Genomic DNA, 18,168 nt, shown 5'->3' on the forward strand with positions numbered 1-18,168 from the left:
TGGCAAGCAGCCTGTAAGTCACTCATGGACCCTACTCAGCCCTTCAACCCCTTCCCTACTCTAGAACCCATAGGAGCATTCCTACAAGTCATCTGGTGCTCATGTAGCACACCCAAGCCGCAACACAGGTACAAACAGCCTCCCATCACCCACCTGACCCAATAAACTCCTTCTACATGCCTACTAGAGAAAAGCATAGGTAAACATAACAAAAATTAACAAACAAAAAAGGGAAGAAAATAAGCCACTCTGGTGGCCAAAATGAAGTTGATCTTAGGCCACAGATACCACAACTCTAAGTTTCAAAATAAAAAATGCTTTCAGAATAATTAACCAAAACACTGAGTTTTAATGTCTCTGAAAAGTAGGAAATAAATATTACAACGCCTTTGGAATGACTCAGCCAAGTGTAACAGTGCACAGTAAATACAATAGGCTGTTTTCATGTTTAGATGTTCAATAAAATAGAGTAAACCATTAAGCAACACATATTACATTATGATAGGAATCCACTGGACTTCAATTTACACAAACTTGTCTGTTACTTGTACTTAGTGCCTGTTTCATGTCAAAAAAGTGTCAAGAAATCTTATTTTAGAGAACTTAACCTACATGAGAACATTAAAAAAAATATTATTTGATTTATTAATGCTATGAAAACCAAAGATCAATCCCAGCAATATCTCGTGTTGCAGTGGGCTGACTCTGACTGGAATCCATGTGCCCACCAAAAGCTGCTCTATCACTCTCTCCTCAGCTGTACAGGGAAAAGAAAAATATAACAAAAATCTCAGTCACCAGTTACCATCATGGGCAAAACAGATTTGACTCAGGGAAATTCTAAACTTTAAAACACCCTTCTCCCACTTCTTGGGCTTAACTTTACTCCCAGTTTCCTCTACCTCCTCCCCATCGCAGAGCAGAGGGACAGAAACAGGGTTTCCAGTCAGTTCATCACACATTGTCTCTGCTGCTCCTTCCTCCATGGGGAGAGGATTCCTCACACTTTTCCTGTGCTTCAGCATGGGTTCCCTCCCACAGGAGAAAGTCCTCCATAAACTTCAACATGCTTGCTTCCCATGGACTAACTATCCCCAAACTGCTCTAGTGCGAGTCCCTCGCACATGGTTCAATTCTTCATGAACAAGCTCCTCCAGCGTGGGTCCCCCATGGCTGCCCCCTACCAGCAAACCTGCTCTGTCATCGGCCTGCCAGGAGCTGGTACAGCACAGGTTTCCCATGGGGTCACAGCCACCTGCTCCTGTGGGGGATCTTCTCTGGACTGCGGAGGCACAGCTGCCTCACCACGGTGTGCACAATAGGCTGCAGGGGAACCTCTTCTCTGGTGGCTGGGGCACCTCCTCCCTCTCCTTCATCACCAACCTTGGTGTCTGCAGAGTTTCTTCTCTCATGCTTTCTAACTCCCCTCTCCAGCTGCAAGTAAGAATTCCCAGTCCTCTCCCCTTTTTTAACTTTGTTATCCCAGAGGTGCTGCCACTGCTGCTGACAGGGGGTTGACTTTGGCGAGCAGTGGATTCATCGTGAAGCTGGCTGGCATTGGCTCTGTCAGACATGAGGGAAGCTTCTAGCAGCTTCTCACAGAAGACCCTCTGTAGCTCCCCTGCTAAAGAACCATGCCATATAAAGCCAATACACACATAAACTATTTTCAAAATTCTAATATACAATATTCTTTAGTATACCAAATGCCACCACTCTGCAGAAACTGTCGGTTTGGATTTTAACTGGTCCCTAAAGCACAAAGGTCCACATTAAGAAAAATCATGGAAAACAGAAGCCTGCTGTTGTGAAGCAAGCAGGGAGCTTCCTCACAGAATTAGCAGGGACCATGCCAAACATACTGTCACTTAAAAAACTGGTGGCTGGAAGCAACAGAGAATCATCTTAACAACTGAGCATTCACACTGGTTCTTTCCATAGCTGCATCTGTTCCGCAAATAAAGGTTCCATACTCCGGTTCTCCTACTCCTTCAAAACCATTTTCCTTTCAATGGAAAGGGAAAAAGGCAGCAGTCATTCCAACAGGAATATCTGTCAGTTGCAGCATTAGCTTGTAATTAAATCTGTCAATAGTCCTCAGCCCAGAAGGGTTGTTTGTTTGTTTCAAAGGTAAGTTTCAAAACACCAACTGCCCGCATAGGATAACAGATGTAAAGTGAGAAGCCTCTGCTTTGATTTGGGTGATCTGCACTGAAGTGAGCATCAAGTCAGATCGAAGATTCATAGCTTAAAACCATTGCACTATGGCATTTCACTGCCATCAACATGCAGCATCTGTTCTGCCCTATGTCTGGCAGACTAAAAAGCAGGTAGCATAAAGATCCATTAGGATATCTCTCAAGTTTGCAACTACTTTTACACAAATCTGTGATCTACAAGCAGGATGCTCTTCACCCTCAGCTCATGTGTATCTTCTTGCTTTAAATTCTAATGAATAATTTGTTGATTCTTTCCCCAGAGAACTATCAAACATGTATTTTCTCTCCTCTCCTAATGCCTTCTAGCAAGATCCAAAAACTCCCTTATTTTTTTACTAACCTAGGCACTCTCTGAAACTAAAAGCCCCACAAACTGTAAAAAGCAACATGTGGGTCATGTTGCATCAGCACCATACTATTTCTGCCAGTAATACAATGAATGTGTTGGATTTGTCTTACTTCAAGAGAAATACTAAGCCTGAAACAAAACCTTGTTTTGCTTCTTACTGGTCAGGGAATTACTGGTCAGGGAGTTTAACACCATTATAATGCATCCCTAATTCAGCAGCATCTAGAATGACTTCTAACAAGCAGGGAGATAGATTAACAGACTGTAAAGAAAAGCAGCATTTCCTTATCTCAAAGAGGCAAACTAATAACTACAACTGAAATAAGGTAAATCCAGAAACAAAGCAAGCAAACAAGCAAAAAGGCAAGAAATATAATTAGTTATAATGTGAAAACTGGGGAAAGAGATTTTTTAAATTTAATTTGTTATCCACTACTATTGGGCAGTACTCCCCATTACAAACTGTAAGGAACTTGCAGTATCATTGCAAGAAAACCTGAGATACTTACAAAAACTAATAGCAGCAACTGTCCCTACCTTCTTAAATCCTATACATAATTTCATGTCCCAGTCTCTCTCTTCACTTTTCCTACTGAAACCAGAACTGCAGTAACTTCTTAGCTGGACAGGCAGGACAAGGTTATCACTTTCAAGATCCTGAAATCAGCGCTAATCCCTTTACCAGTGACATGGTAGAAGAGGTCATAGCCATCAAACTGATGGCACCTCACTGGTGTATATAGCTCTATCTCACACAGCTGAAGAACCTCATCATGAACGACAACATTCTGGGTACTAAACAGCACAATAAACCAAAACAGAACTATCACATAAGCAGCATGTTTAACTGGCATGACCGTTTTAACCCCTGTTAAACCTCATGGGATTTATAAGCTAGTGCCATTACATATTTAAATAAACAAATAATCTAAAACAAGTGGCTTCAAGCTAAACCAGAGTTGTACAGCCATAGAGCAGAACTGGTCAAGAATGGATGGTCAAGGACAGGTACAAGAACAAGGCAAGCACATCACTGCCCTTCCTTAAATCCCACAGATCCTGGAACCTCCAAGATTTGCAGCTCTGAGATTTTCTGAGCTAGAAAGCACATTGCTGTGGTTAACCGATTTTTCTTCCACAGCTAAAGCACTGCAATTTAAGACCATTCTAACTGGAGTTAGAACTTGCTGCATTATTTAAAAGCACTACGGCACTGCAGGACACTCTGAATTCCCAAACTCGGGCCGAACAAACTCTTACAGCAACCCAGCTCCAATCACCTCAACCCCCTGAAGCTGTATTTAGACCCTGCTGTAGTTTTTCCACGGACAAACATCGGAGAGTGTGCTGTCTCAGGTAAAACAGTCCTTTGGGTACATTTACTGAATGTTTTTCTCCCCAGCTCTTCACACTAAGAATCCATAGCCTTCTTCCTCAGAAGAAATAGAGCCTCACATCATCATCAAGAACTCCGATTAGCACGAATTACAAAAGGAGCTGAGGTATACAGCTCATTGGGATTTCCTAAGCAACTTCAAGTCATAAATATTAAAAAAAAAAAAAAAAAAAAAAAAAGCACAAACTTTATTTTGACAAGTTCTTTTGGTGCGGTTTTTTCCTCTTTTTCTTTTTTTTTTTTTAAATGCATTACTACAGTGGCGAGCATCTTCCACAGTTTGTTCTCATCTGTCACTAAAGATCCAGCACCGACCTCCTGAATATGTTCGGGGCAGGCTCCACTTCGGGCTGTCCCGGCCCCCTTCTCAGCCCTGTCCCCCTCCCGGGACGCGGCAGCCCGTCCGTCCCGTCCCGTCCCTTCCCTTCCCGCAGAGCCGCAGCCTCTGGGACCCCAAACGGCGCATCCCGCACGGCAAACTTGCTGCCCCCATCTCCGGCTGCGGAGCGGGCGCTAAGTCGGGAAAGCCGGGTCGCCCGGCGGCCATGGCGAGGTAACACTAACCTAGCCAAGGGGCTGCCACGGCACACGCAGCCGGTCAGTGGCGCAAGGGCCCGGCGACGGCTCGGTCCCGGGGGCGGAGGAGGCCGGGCAGGGCCGCTCGCCCGCGGGGAGGCGCTGGGTCAGAGCGGCCCGACCTAACGCCGCCTCGGCGGGACGCGCCGCCGCCGCCGAGCCCCGCCGCAGAGGATGGGCCGAGTTCCAACCCCAGCACCGCGGGGCGGCCCCGGCCCGGCCCCGCCGCCCCGTTACCTGCGCGCTCCGGCCCCGCCGCCGCCTCCGCAACAAAGCCGCGGGCGGGCGGGGGGAGGGGCGCGCGCGCCCGCCGCCCTCGGGAGCGCGCGGCGGCGGGGCCGCGGCCAGAGGCGGGGCGAGGCGGCGGGGCCGGGGCGCGGCGGTGGCGCCGCCCTGCGGGCGGGAGAGGCGGCGCGGCGGGGCCGGGCGGGAGCGGCTCGGGGGTCTCTCCGGCCCGACCTGCCCCCGCACGGCCAGCTGCGGGTCCCTTCTCGGCTGTTCGCGCTGGCGGGCTGCCCGGGATGCACGCACCTTCCCACTAAGGGACGCAGTAACCACAAATGGAGTGACAGACCCTGACAGGGATATCGAGGAAGAGAATGGAGTGGTGCTCGTGGTTTCGGAAGAGGCCATATGGAAACAGGATTAAGCCTAGAAATGCTTTAGGAAACCTGCACAGTGGGAAGGTTGCCCTTCGTGGAGGAGGAGGGAGGGGTGGATGGAAAATAAGGGAGATGTGCCAAAGAGACTTCCAGTTGTGGAACTGAATTAGGTGGCATAGATTTGGAGTTTGAATACTGTGAAACAACCTTAATAGTTTCCTAACAATAGCAGAGGTTGTTTGTTTTTTTAAGGAGCAGGTGTTATGCTACTGTGTGAACATTTATGTAATTTACATGCACTCTGACCGTTATTCTCTTTGATGCAGGGACACATGCAGAAAACAAATTTATCTGACCAGTTTCTGCACTCTGATGAACTCCAAACTCTCTTTGCTGATGAAATACTGTAGCAAAGTCCACCTTAATACTAGATTTGCTATTTGTACCCAAGAGAACATTGCACAGGGAGACCTATATCTCTGGAACAAAAAAGTGGTGATGCTTCAGCATCTGCTTTTTGATGATAGGGAACACTGGAGACTTGATCATCCAGGAGTATTTATTGAGCAGCATTATCAAAGAGCCAAACCAAGGGAACTAACACAAATGCAAATGAAACATTGAAGTTAAGATTTTAATTACTTAAAGGTCAGTACATTCAAGTTTTATTAATTTAAGGGAGTTATTCTGCATTCCCACAGCAATCTGCACTCAGCTCCTATATAGATAAAAAATTCATGTTATTGTTTATTTGCTGATGCATTCAAGTGATATAGCTGAATACTATACCTGACTATTATTCCTTTTTGCAATTAGGGTCTTGGTCTTTTAACATTTTATTAACACTTCTCTGTATATTTCTACGTTCCCATCCTTTTCAGTAGCAATGAACCCTACTGTTTTCCTCCAATCTTTGTTCTACATTACAAAAAGCTACATTTCTTTTCAAGGCTGGAAACTCTAGTCAGTTAGAAACATTTGTGGCTAAACTATCACAAAGCACGCGCAGGCACTCAGCAAACTAATGTATCAGAACAGCCCTCTGAACTGTCTTGCCCATCAATGGTGTTGCCTCTGGGATGAGCCCATGCTGCCCCCACGTTGTACTCGGCATCTTCTGGAAAAGCAGAAACTGGCCTTGCCGAAAGCAGTGCTGGGGGCTGTCCGCAATGGCGCTGACTGTGTGCCACCCCTTCCAGTCCGTGCCCTGTCACCCTTTTGTTTACTAAGATGGGCCCACAGGTCCGTGTAACCTGTAATAGTTACTCTCCAAGTGACAACATACCCGTGTCCTTTGAACATCAAAGAGATGGAACCAACCTTTAGACTAGAGGTTTTTAAAAGACAGTAGGCTTCAAAAAGACAGCCTGTGAGCCCAGCGGCACCAGCGACCCTTCCTAGGCGTTGAGGAGCAGAGGATGTGCGCTCTTAGCTGGGTCCCAGCAGCGGTAGGGAGCAGGATGTGCGCTGTGTACACCAGCCCGAGGCGGGAGTGTACGACCCGAGCCCGAGCAGGCGATCGGCTGCCGTCCCCCGCCGACCGGCTGACAGCGCCACGGCCTCGCTCCCCGCCCCGGCCTGGGCGATCGCAGCGCCGGCCGTCCCGGCTCTGCCCTAATAGAGAGAGGCTGCCGCTTTCCGGCTAGAAGCGATCGCCCGTAGCTGCGAGCCCGTGCGGTGCCCGGGGCCGCCCTCTGCCCGGGGCCGGCTGCCAGAGGCCGCCGCGGGGCCGCGCACCGGCGCCCCCGCCCCCGGCGTTCGCGGCTCCCCCTCCCGCCCGCAGATAACCGCGGCCCCTCAGGCTCTTCCCCACCCGCCCCGCGCGGACTCGGCCTCGGCTCCCAGCCGCTCTCCAGGCGCCAGCTCCCTCTCGTCGCCGACGCAGCGCGGGCAAGGATGGCTCGGCAGCCCCGGGGCTTTCTGCAGGAGGCCTCTCACCAAGTCGTCGCCGGAGGCTCGGCGGGTGAGTGCGCGCGTTCCTCGTGGGCGGGAAGGGTCTGCCCGTCCCCCGCCGGCGCTCCGCCAACTTGAGGCGCAGGCGGCCGCGCCGCCTCCCCCTCTCCGCGCCGCTCGGGCGGCGGGGAACGAACCGGCTCAGCGGCGGCTCCTCCCCCGCCGGGCGGCGTCGGCGGGCTCCGGAGGCGACCCAAGCCCGGGGGTCCCGGAGCAAGTCCCTGTAACGGTGCTCGGCCCGCCGGCGGGGCAGGGGGGGTGAAGGGGCGCTCCCGGTTTCCGCGGTGTATCTGCGCCACACACGCCATGCAGCCCCTCGGGCGATAAGAGCGGCGGGCCGGCCCCTTCAACGGCAGCAGCCGCCGGTGTCCTGCAGCGCAGCCCGCCCGAAGGGCTGGAGCCGCCTCGGGGGAGTCCACGGCCGGGATCTGCCTCCAGCGCCGGGATACGGGACAGAAAACGTAGTTGCCCTGCTCAGACTCCTTCCCCCTGACACTCTTCGTCGCTGAGTTACAGAGAAACCAATGCAGGGCTACAGTGGAAATGCGTTTCTGTGTGGTTTTTGAAATACTTTTAGGAATGTCGACATTACTCATTAATTTGTAGTCTGTTTGTACTGCAAACTACAAATGTCAAAATCGTACACGTCTGTTTAGGAATGAAAGCGTTGCTGGTCAATTTCTTCAGGTTTCTTACCTAAATCCCAGTGAAACTGAAACATTTAAATCAGCCTGCAGTATAGGGGATTTTAACACAATATCCTGCTCTTTCAGTCTGCATATGTAAATCCTGTTAATATTTCAACTATGTAGTGTGTTTTTAAGTGTTCCTTAGAGTCTCTTCTGAGGTCTAAATGTTGTTTGTATATTTTACATGAAAGAGAAGAGCTACGTGGTGGTATTGCTGTGTCTTATGCTTCAGTGTAATGTGCACAAGAAAAATTCTCTTGTGATTGACAGCTGTATAGCCATGACATTACATGTGAGCTTGTCTTCCATTCCCTCTAATTCCCCTTGTACCTCTAAATCCACTTCTATGCATTCCTACCACCAACACACATTTGTGCAGTTTGATTTCATGCTAGTGGCTCTGTATGCCCTTTGTTTTCAGCCTTCTTCTTTGACAGTGAGAGATGTCATAGCAGAAGTGGAAAAGTCTGGTGTCCCAGTGTATTGTATGACTGCTGTCCCCGCCCTTCCAGTGTATTGTATGACTGTTTATGTAGCTTTTCTGGCACCTTTGAAATTCTAAAGGTTTTTTGGATTCTGCTTGATACCACCCCTATCTTCCTATAGCAGAGAATGGAAAGGTTTAATCTGTCCTAGACTGTTGAAAACCCTTCATACATGAAGGGATACTGAGGTGTTTTGCCCCCAGATGTTTTGCAAGATGACAGATTTATCTTCTTTAGCAGTTGGCCTGTGCCTTAGTGATTCAGATTGATCCAATGCACTGTGTTACCATCCTCTGGCCGGAGGCTTTTATTGTTACACGTTCTCTTTGTAGAAGAGATTGCCTAACACCACAGAAAGAAAATTCCCATTTAGACAAATGAAAAATATTTGGTAATCTGGTAGACATCAGTATTAGTGTGAGAGAGTTTTCAAGGAGACTATTGATCTGCATGCAACACTTTAAAAAAAAAAGTACAGTGTGAGAGGCCTGTTGTGTCTAGTCCAGCAACATAATGTTAAGGATGCTTGCAACCTTTTGCTTAATCTCCTGTCAGGCAGGCAAGTTCCTTAGCTGCATCACTTGCCTTAAATTTGTACAGAAATTTCTATTAATTGGTTTTGAAATAAACCAGTAATGATTTATTATCTAAGTCTGAGCAACACTAAAATTGTACCAGGGGATTTTGAGAAGTGTGCTTCAAATGGGAGCTATAAAGTGTGTTAGAAGGAAATGGCTGAAACTTGAAAACTTGTTTAACAGATGCTTAAAACTCAGTGGTGTTTTTTTCCTGCTAATTTACAGAGAAAGTAAAAGGTAAAGGCTGAAGTTTTGAAGTCTTCAGACTAAAGGTTAAATTTCTTAGGCAAGTGTAGATACAAGATGGAAAAGGTGAAAGCAAGGAGAAAAGGACTGAGTTTGTTTACTGACCTTAGTTTCCCAATATTACTTTGACCATCCTATATTGCTTTTAACTGTCTTTGCAGGAGGACATAGGACTCTTGAAGGTGTTTTGTTCTGTTTCCTGGCCTCAAGTGAATGCCACAGACATCCTAGAGTGACTTTGCTGTCTGTACCACAGACTGGTATTTAGAAAGAAAACCAACCAACCAACCCACCAACCAACCAATCAACCAAAAAGAAAACATACCAAAAACCCAAACAAAACAAAAAAACCCCAACAAAACAAAATCCCTCAAAAACCCCACCCCAAACCAGACATAAATTAGTCTTAGTTAAGCTGGTTTCTAGGAAAGATGAGTTGGACTCTGTCAAAGCAATGGTAGGAAAGTGCTGACGTTGTTGAGAATGAATAGCACAGCCCAGTAGGTGTAATTGGAGGGTCAGAAATATTGCCCGCATAAGTAAAATGAGAGGTTATTTAGTATCTGCATGTCTGATGCAAAAGGATCTGATAAGAAGTAATTCTGCTAGTTTGAGTGGAAAATTATTAGAGATAAACCGAAGCTGGCAGAAGAGGAAGAAAGGGATTTTTTGATGCTTTGTGGGAGATGACAGGACTTGTTCATGGACTTATTAAGACAGGGGAAGAGAAAGAAAGAAAGAAATCAAGCATGACCCCTAGTCTACAGGACTGATAAAATGGAAGATACTGGCATGCTGGAAGAAGGAGAAAGGAAAGTGTTCAGTGTTTTAAGAGAAAATATATCAGCATACTGTTGGCTGTCAGAGGCATTGCTAAGTTAAACTTGAACAGCTCTCTGCTGTAACTGAACTGTAAAAGTCAGGCATGATAGATCTCATGCATACTTTGTCAAGGGGTGTGTCTGCTTTCATGTGGCTTGCAATCTGACTTCATGTGAAATGGGAAGCTCTGCTTCCTGAGAGTGAATGAAATTTTAAATATGAACAAAGTCTTACACAGTCTTGGCTTATGTTACTTCTGCCGGCATTGTTTACTCCCATCTTTCAGATTCCTCAATGAAGGTTAATAGCATAATTCAAAATACTTGGTTTTGTTTGGTTGCCTGGGTGTATGACAATAGTGAGGAAAAGGACTTTGATTAAAACCTAATTGGGACACTTCATTAGTGAGTTGAGGCCATTCTGGTACAGGGAACTGCAGGCATGTTCCTTTTCTCTAGTGGTTAATTAGTAAGCTAAAGCATGTGTGGAATTTATAGCAAAAAAATTAAACAGAAAATCAACTCTAAACTGTAAGGATCATTGTGAAAAGAGCAACTTGCGAGCTTCTGATTTCCTTAGATTTATAGCAATTCTTTAAAATGTTATTTGAGGAGCTCAGTCAGTACAGGGTTCAAGTCACAAGAAGAATTGTTTCTCTAAAATGCAAAGATCAAAAAAATCCTTGTTTTGCCTGCCTGTATGGAAAAGGCAGAAATTAAAACAATAGTGTTGCATATAAAGTCAATGGATATTTCCTCATACAGAGGAACTGACTAGTGCAAAGTATGTTATGTGATACCCAGATTAATTTGTCAAGACATACTCGTAACAGGGTGTTGAGCCAGTTTGAATGATGAAGTGCAAATGTCATAAACAATTGCACAGATACCCATGGCACAGTGAAGGCTGGTGGCTGCATATGGTTACCCTGAAGGTTTTAGGATGCTTCTGTTTGATATAGGCGTGTTCTTGTTTTTTTAATAACAAAAGATCGCAGATGGAAACAATTAGCTAAAACTGCACGTAACATAAATAAAATGTAATTATATTTAGTTGTATGATAGCCTCTCTTTCTTCCATACATGTACAAATAACCTATAAACATTTTAAATTTTGAAGTTAAAAATTTAAATAATTTATTTCATATATTTAGCAAGTGATAACTAGATGACTTGTTTTTCAGATCTGTAATGTTTAACCAATCTTTAAGTACTTTTCTGCTGAAAATTAGGTATGTCTCTTTGCCTAATTCCATTTAATAAATGAACATGAACTGCAAAATTAATTACTGTAAAATTAATATGAAAAAGTCAGAACAGAATGAGCTTTAAAACAAAACTGTTACTTCATAGGGATAATTCAGGCTGATCTTTTTTCCCCCCTATTCTTCATGTTTTCATGAAACAGCAGGGTTTCTGCCTCTCTGCACTTCTCGGCTTCAATTTTTTAATATTTTTTAAAATTCTTTTTTAAAGAGTTAGGTTTCCAGCTGCATTGAAACCTAATAGGATTTGGGAGTCTAATTTTCTTAAGCTCCCTTGAAAGTCCAAATCTTTTCTCTTGAGAGGTGTTTTATTTCAGGAGTAGACAAAGTTGATTAACCTGGATAGCAGCAACTTCTTTGAACCAGATCTACAGGCAGGAAAGCCACTTGTCAAACAAAGACTGTGAAATGCAGATACAGTATTAAAACCAGTGTTTGGTCTTCCTGTTGCATGAGGCATTAGGCAGACAAAAACCATTACAAGGCACACTAGCTTGCATAATCAGTGAAACACCTTAGGTTACTTTGTCCCTGTGAATGGGAGAGGGAGTGTGATAGATGTAGAGGAAGCACTTGAAACTGCAGGAAAATTGTTTAATTATTGTCCTCCCCCTCGCTTGTTTGTATTTTTATGACAGTTTTCTGGGAGTTAAAGTTAGGAGGAGTATTCTGTGTTTTCTTGAGTGCTTTTCTCTTCCTTTTAAGCCATGCAACGGGCATTCACATGTTACAAAATTAATTGTTTAATGCTTAGAGGTAATTTCATCTAGCTAAGTACTTAGCTAAACCTTGAAACTTTCTTGACTTGAAACCATAAAATTTTAATGTACTGAAATCTTCCTTTTTCTATTTCTCTGAAGTCACTTAAGGCGGAAATATTATCTGAGGCCACAGTTCATGCTTGGTGTCTTTCACTGCCTTGATTTGGTGTTTCAGATGTTTGCAAACTCTTTAAATTAAAAAGCCAAGGATGGGAAGCAGTCAAAAGTAATCATTTCAAGGAAACATTCTACAAGTTAAAGTGCTCCAAAGGAATGAACTAGAAGCAACCAATTAAGCCAATTTTCTTTGCTAGTCTGAGAAATTAATAGTGTACCAACCTGGTGTTGGACTTGGAGATTTGGATGGGAGTTGCTTGGTTAGCCATATGGTGAAGAGAAGTTTGGGTAAGAGAAGACCAAAATAAGGTTAAGTGCATGTAAGCTGAGATATCAGATATCCTGAACCTCCTCCAGTATCTTTGTAGAAATTGGGAGGACATAGGAACAGTTGGGAAGTTAGGACTTGGAAAGATTTCTATCTATTTCTGTTCAGACAACCATCCATGCACTCTGTGTTTTATGAAACCTGCTGAAAAGAAAACGTGAAGTACCTGTGCAAGGTCTATGTAGCCCCTACTGCTTTCATCATTTTACAGTTCAAAGAGGCAGTACAGTAATCAGGACAGTTTGACTTCAGTGGGTTGCTGGGAATAAGGAAGAGCCAACAGGGAAGCTCCAGGGATGCTGATTTTCAGGCCAGTGTACTTGAATTGTTGGCTTTGGTCTCCTACTCAATTCAAAACCATGCAATGTGACATTTTTCAATATGGTAGAATACAGCTGCATGCTGCAGACCAGAGCAGTGACAGCAGCTGAGTGTGTGCAGAATGCCATGGAGTGAGCCAGCTGAAGTTACCTTGTAAACCATTCCCAGTGGAAAATTTTTAGTGTACTTTCCCCACATACTATAGCATTTCAAACTTTAGTTCTGTAGCATTTTTCAGTCTCTGAGTCTCCCCTGTTCTACCAGCTGATAATTCTAAAAATATCTGAATCTGAAAGAGATTGGACTGTTTGCTTTGTATACTTCTAACTGAATTAAATTATTATTGGGTAACATATTAAATTATGTTATTGGGTTGCCACAGAAAACCTTGTTTAATTTTAGTGGAAACTAATGAAATCCTCATGAGCTTTCATACATTTTGCTAAATATGCAAAGCTGGCAGCTAGCAAAACTCCTCTAAATTTTCAGACAGTTAAGTAATTTGAAGAAGCAATACCCTTGCAATGTAGCTTTATTTTAAAAGGAGCAAATGAAAATTGCAATGCAGAATCATGGAATTGTAGAGTGGTTTGGATTGAAAAGGACCTTATAGATCATTTAGTTCCTGCCATAGAGAGAGATGCCACTCACTAGATTAGGTCTCTCAGGGCCCTATCCCACCTGGCCTTGAACAGTTCCAGGAGTGGGGCATCCACAACCTCTCTGAGCAACCTGCTCTAACCCTCTGAGTAAAGAATTTCTTCATAACATTTAATCAAAAGCTTCCCTCATTCAGTTTAAAGCCATTGCCCCTTGTCACTATCTGTCCATATAAAAAGTTTCTCTCCCTCCTTTTTATGTCACTCATAAATGGTACTGGCAGGCCACAGCAAGGTCTCCCTGGAGCTTTCTCTTCTTCATGCTCAACAACTCCAGCTCTCCCAGTCTGTCTTTGTAGGGGAGATATTTCACTCACTATCATCTTTGTGGCCTCCTCTATGCCTGCCCTACAAGTCCATGTCATTCTTGTGCTGAAGACTCCAGATCTGGATGCAGCATTGCAGGTGAGGTCTCACAAGAGCAGAGGTGCAGAATCAGCTCCCCTGGCCTCCTCCCACTGCTCTTGATGCAGCCCAGGTTAAGGTTGGCCTTCTGGATTGTGAGTGCACATTGCTGATTCATGTCCAGCTTTTCATCCACAAGAATCGCCTAGTCCTTCTCTGCAAGGATGTTCTCAGTGACTTCTTGTCTCAGCATCTACTCATGTTGCTCCTTTCCTGACCCAGGTGCAGCACTTTGAACTTGGATTTCTTGAACTTCATATAAGGTATTTGTAGGCCCCCTTATCAAATTTTTCCAGGATCCTGGATGGGTTCATGTCCCTCTGTTGTGTGAACTGCACCACTAAGCTTCATGTCATCTGCATATTGGGGATGTCTCAATGTCTGTCAGTGATGAAGACACTGAAGAGCACTGGTCCCAAGACAGAGCCCTGAGGGATGCCACACATCACTGGCCTCCACTTAGACTCAGTCATTGACCTCAACTCTGTCCGGAGAGTGTTTAGAGTGAACTGATCTTGTTTGATTGAGTCATTGCAGTGTACTGGCAACTCATGAACAGCTATTTGGAGCTCTTATATGTGTTTCAAGCTATGTTTAGGGATTTTTTTTGATGTAATAGCTTTTATATGAGGGGTTAGGGTATGAAGTAAATTTTGCATGTTTATGTAACAGTGACAGAAACAAACTAAGAATTTTTGTAATTTCTAACATGTTATGACACCTGTAGTATGTTTCTGTAGAAGCTGGGACTCTGAAAAGAAGAATTTTTTGGTTGATGGACTCAGATGCAGCTCATACCAAACTGCTTGTTGAACCTGGGGATTAAATTTCAGACTTGGTCTGGTACTCACTTGGTTTGAGAATCCTGCAGCAACCTCTTAATTCCAAGTGTGTCTTTGTTCCAAATAGGATACACTGGTAGAAGTGAGAAGTTTGCTGTATTTAGCCTGGTGTGTTAGCCAATGGGGATAAAACGTTTTGTGCACAGAATCCTCTATGGGTGTAATAAGGCACTTACCCTATCCACTGGTAAGCCTGAAGGTGTTAAGAAGGGTTATCAATTTTCTGTTGTTTTTAGAGTAACAAGTTTTTTCTCAAAAACCTCACCCCTTATCTCCCACCCTCCACAAAAACCCAAACCTGCCAAAACGACCAACTTCACACCCAGAAAAGAGTAATGAAGTTATTTGCACTCATTCGATCTAGTGCCCACAAGATGGCAGTGCAATACTACAATGAGATGCTAATGTGGTTTTTTTTTTTTTGTTTTTTTTGTTTTTTTTTCCCTACCTGTGGCCGAGCGATAAAAATGTATGTTGAAGCTGTTGCTGATAAGAAGATAAGCATATGTAATTTTCAATTATAATATGCAAAATAGAAGCTTAAAGATTTCAAATAAATAATGATCAATAAATGCTGATTCCGTATGTGTACTGCACAGCCAGTGGCACTGAATTTAACTGTCATTAAATTAAGCACAAGAATTGTAAGTGGTGATGTGTCAAGTGGTGATATATTGGCTGGTAAAGGTCAATAGATGTTTGTAATGCTATGATACCATATATAAATAAAAAACTTGGGCTAAATTCGTGTCCCAGTATAATCAATATGCAAATAGCTACTGATTTCCACAGTGAGAAATTTGAGTCTTGATTATTTTAATTTTAGCATAGATTTTATGCAATATTGCAGAAATGTCATCAAGCTCTCAATGCCAATCTATAAGCAAAGACTGCTGTGTTACATACATACTGCTGTAAGCCTCTGTTAACTTCCTTCAAGTATTTGCAGGCATGAGACCTACAGCAAAGCATAAAAGCTTAAACATACACACTTCTTCAAAATAAGCTATAAAATTTCATTGTCAGATTTTAAAGTTAAATAATATTGTGGAACAGTGTGTTATACATATAACAGCATGTAGGTAGTCAAAATAATTAATACTGGAACATGCCTGTTGTAAAATTTGTAGACAAAAAATGCTTTGTCTGCAAAGGCAATTCTGAAGCTGTTACAGCTTCTCTGAGCCAAGATTATATTGGCATAAAGAACAATTTTTCATTACTGTTTATTTTTTCATCAGTTGTGCTTAGTGACTGATGTACGTCTTCAAATTCATGTTAAATTGTTGTAACACAAAAGTTTATTAGGCAGTAAGAATATAATTCTAACATATAGCAACAAAGCATGACTTTTGATAATAGTAGATGTGTTTTCTGTGGCAGTGTTCTAGAAGAGAAAATGAAAACTGATTCTGGTTATTTCTGTGCATAAAATCTGGCAATTTTGCCTGTTAAGTGATGATATTACAAAGTTTCCTTTAACTGTAGCTTAGTTTCTGTGACATTACCTTGGATGTACTTACAAATGTAAAAATTCTTTCTTTATGCTTGCTGCCTTTCCATTTCAAGCTAGCAGGGTGGGAGACACTCAAAATCATACCCACGAGACTGGAGGAACTTGTCTGTTACGAGACTGAAATTCTCTCTGAAAAATTATTATATTGACCTTTTCAGACTGCTTGAAGTATTATGATTAGGGTTGGTATGAATTAAAAGGGCTAAAGACAAGGGGGAAAAAAAACCCTTTTCAGATAGTGATGTGGCTTATAGAACCTGGAAGTTTTGAAAATCAGTATTGCAATGAATGGATAATAGAGATGCCTCTAAGTATTTTAAAGTATCTCAGCCTTGATTATAAAGGCCTTAAATGGGCTCTTCTTCAACTGGATTTGAAAACATACAATAAATTTTTTCCCCTTGGAGGAGATTAATTGATATTTGCTGCCTGTGGAAACTAACACTGGTCCTGTCGTTGGATAAAGTAAATTAATATTGGTTTTTATAATATGAAACTCTCACTCTCTGATGAATAATTATTGTTTGTGCAAGAAAGTGTTAAGTATCAGCCTCTTAAGATAGTATTTTCTCTACAGAAAATCTGTACTACAGGTCAGCTGTTTCAGGTGTGTTGAAAGTAGAGTAGTTACAGGATAAGTGTCTGCCATTTTTTTCTGCAGCATGTCTTATCCTGAAGAATCACTGCAATTAGATACCATTGCACCAACATGTGAAAGAGGTAATTCATATTTCAGTTGTCTACAGTGGTGGTTTTCCGATGAGAAAATAACTGCGAGAGTCTGAATGTTGTTGAGAAGTCCCACCCATACAGTGGGGAAGGAAACACAGGAGTAATTGGCCTTTAGGTCTGCTTTTCAATCACTGAGCTGCACTGTTAACAGCTGCTTTTGTTTTCCCCCTGGATCATTTTCAATCCATCAATTTTTGTCAGTAAACACAGTTTATGGGTCATCTTTTAGTCTTTAGTCAATGAATCATTTCCCAGATCGGTATGTTATATTAGTTTCCTGGACTTTTTATTGCTTTTATTATACTGAGGTATGCAGATGTGTGGCTGGTGACCCCAAAGAGCAACACTCCCAAAAGCAAATGAGAGTCTTAGTAGCCCTTTCAGTTTTGGAAAATTCTTTGTGCTATTTATTTCACTTCCTCTTAGAGCCAATTCTGAGTGGCTTTGCAGCAGGGTTAAGGTTTACTTATTTTTTTATTGCTAACACTTGCTTCTTAATATTTAGTTAGTGTTGATTTTCAAAATTAGTATATATTTTGAATGTGTAGTGAATATCACTCAACTTTGTTTTCTCAGCTGGCTCCAGATAACATACTGAACTCGGTAAAACATGAAGGACATGGTGAAAAAAAAAATGGTTCTAACTCGCATAATCAGAGACACAGAAGAAAAAAATTTAATTCTTTATTATGGATTCTGTGGTATTTGATGTCTCTTCCAGCTTGTGAAGCTATGTGTTTAATTTCTGAATTTGAAAGTTGGACTGTCATTTCAGTTTAAAATCAAATCTTATCCTCAGTGTTTTGGCATTAAAGCTTAAAATTATGAACTGTAGATGTTTTATAAAGATGGTACTCCTGATCTTTAGATGAATTTTTGGATCTGAGCCATGAAATTATGAATGCTTGAGATTTGTGATGATACACCGGGGGTTTTTAAGGTTGGTTACATGTAAGTTCTCTAGAGGCAGGTTTGCAATGCTGGTGGTGTACATGTGTGTATAACATAACCCCATGCCAAGAAGTACAAAACAAAGTGTCAGGATGCTTGTAGGTTTTTAGAAGAATTTATTTTCCAAGACATTGCCTTACTATTGATGCTGACCAGTGGCAGCACAATCTTGTGTGTACGCCTTAATTTTGTCAGAATTGCATAATAGTGTGTCAAGCCAGAGTGCTTGCTTTGTTCATGCAGCACATTCAAAACATTGTGTCTGGTGCCCATTTTAGGTGCTTCTGCCATCAGATTCTTCATAGCCTCTTTTGGTTCTGGGTTACTATATTAGTTCATCCTGGGATCAGTTCATCA

General features: G+C 43.0%; 2 protein-coding genes across 10 annotated transcripts in view; one reads left to right on the plus strand and one right to left on the minus strand.

Moving 5' to 3' along the window:
- Positions 1-4,809, minus strand: part of MIPOL1 (mirror-image polydactyly 1) — a 186,286-nt gene extending 181,477 nt beyond the window's left edge. For 5 of the 7 annotated variants that reach the window (XM_064714569.1, XM_064714568.1, XM_064714571.1 and 2 more), the window contains exon 1: positions 4,529-4,809. The gene's annotated coding sequence lies outside the window, so the exon portion shown is untranslated. The remainder of the gene's footprint in view (positions 1-4,528) is intronic. The other 2 variants (XM_064714566.1, XM_064714567.1) reach the window with 2 other exon arrangements.
- Positions 4,810-6,692: 1,883 nt separating this feature from the next.
- SLC25A21 (solute carrier family 25 member 21) overlaps positions 6,693-18,168 on the plus strand; it is a 238,934-nt gene continuing 227,458 nt past the window's right edge. For 2 of the 3 annotated variants that reach the window (XM_064714950.1, XM_064714951.1), the window contains exon 1: positions 6,693-7,105. In XM_064714950.1, coding sequence (XP_064571020.1) covers positions 7,039-7,105 — 67 coding nt within the window. In that variant the 5' untranslated portion in view covers positions 6,693-7,038. The remainder of the gene's footprint in view (positions 7,106-18,168) is intronic. The other variant, XM_064714949.1, reaches the window with a different exon arrangement.

The sequence above is a fragment of the Zonotrichia leucophrys genome, chromosome 5, assembly GCF_028769735.1.
Source record: "Zonotrichia leucophrys gambelii isolate GWCS_2022_RI chromosome 5, RI_Zleu_2.0, whole genome shotgun sequence".
NCBI classification, from domain to species: domain Eukaryota; kingdom Metazoa; phylum Chordata; class Aves; order Passeriformes; family Passerellidae; genus Zonotrichia; species Zonotrichia leucophrys.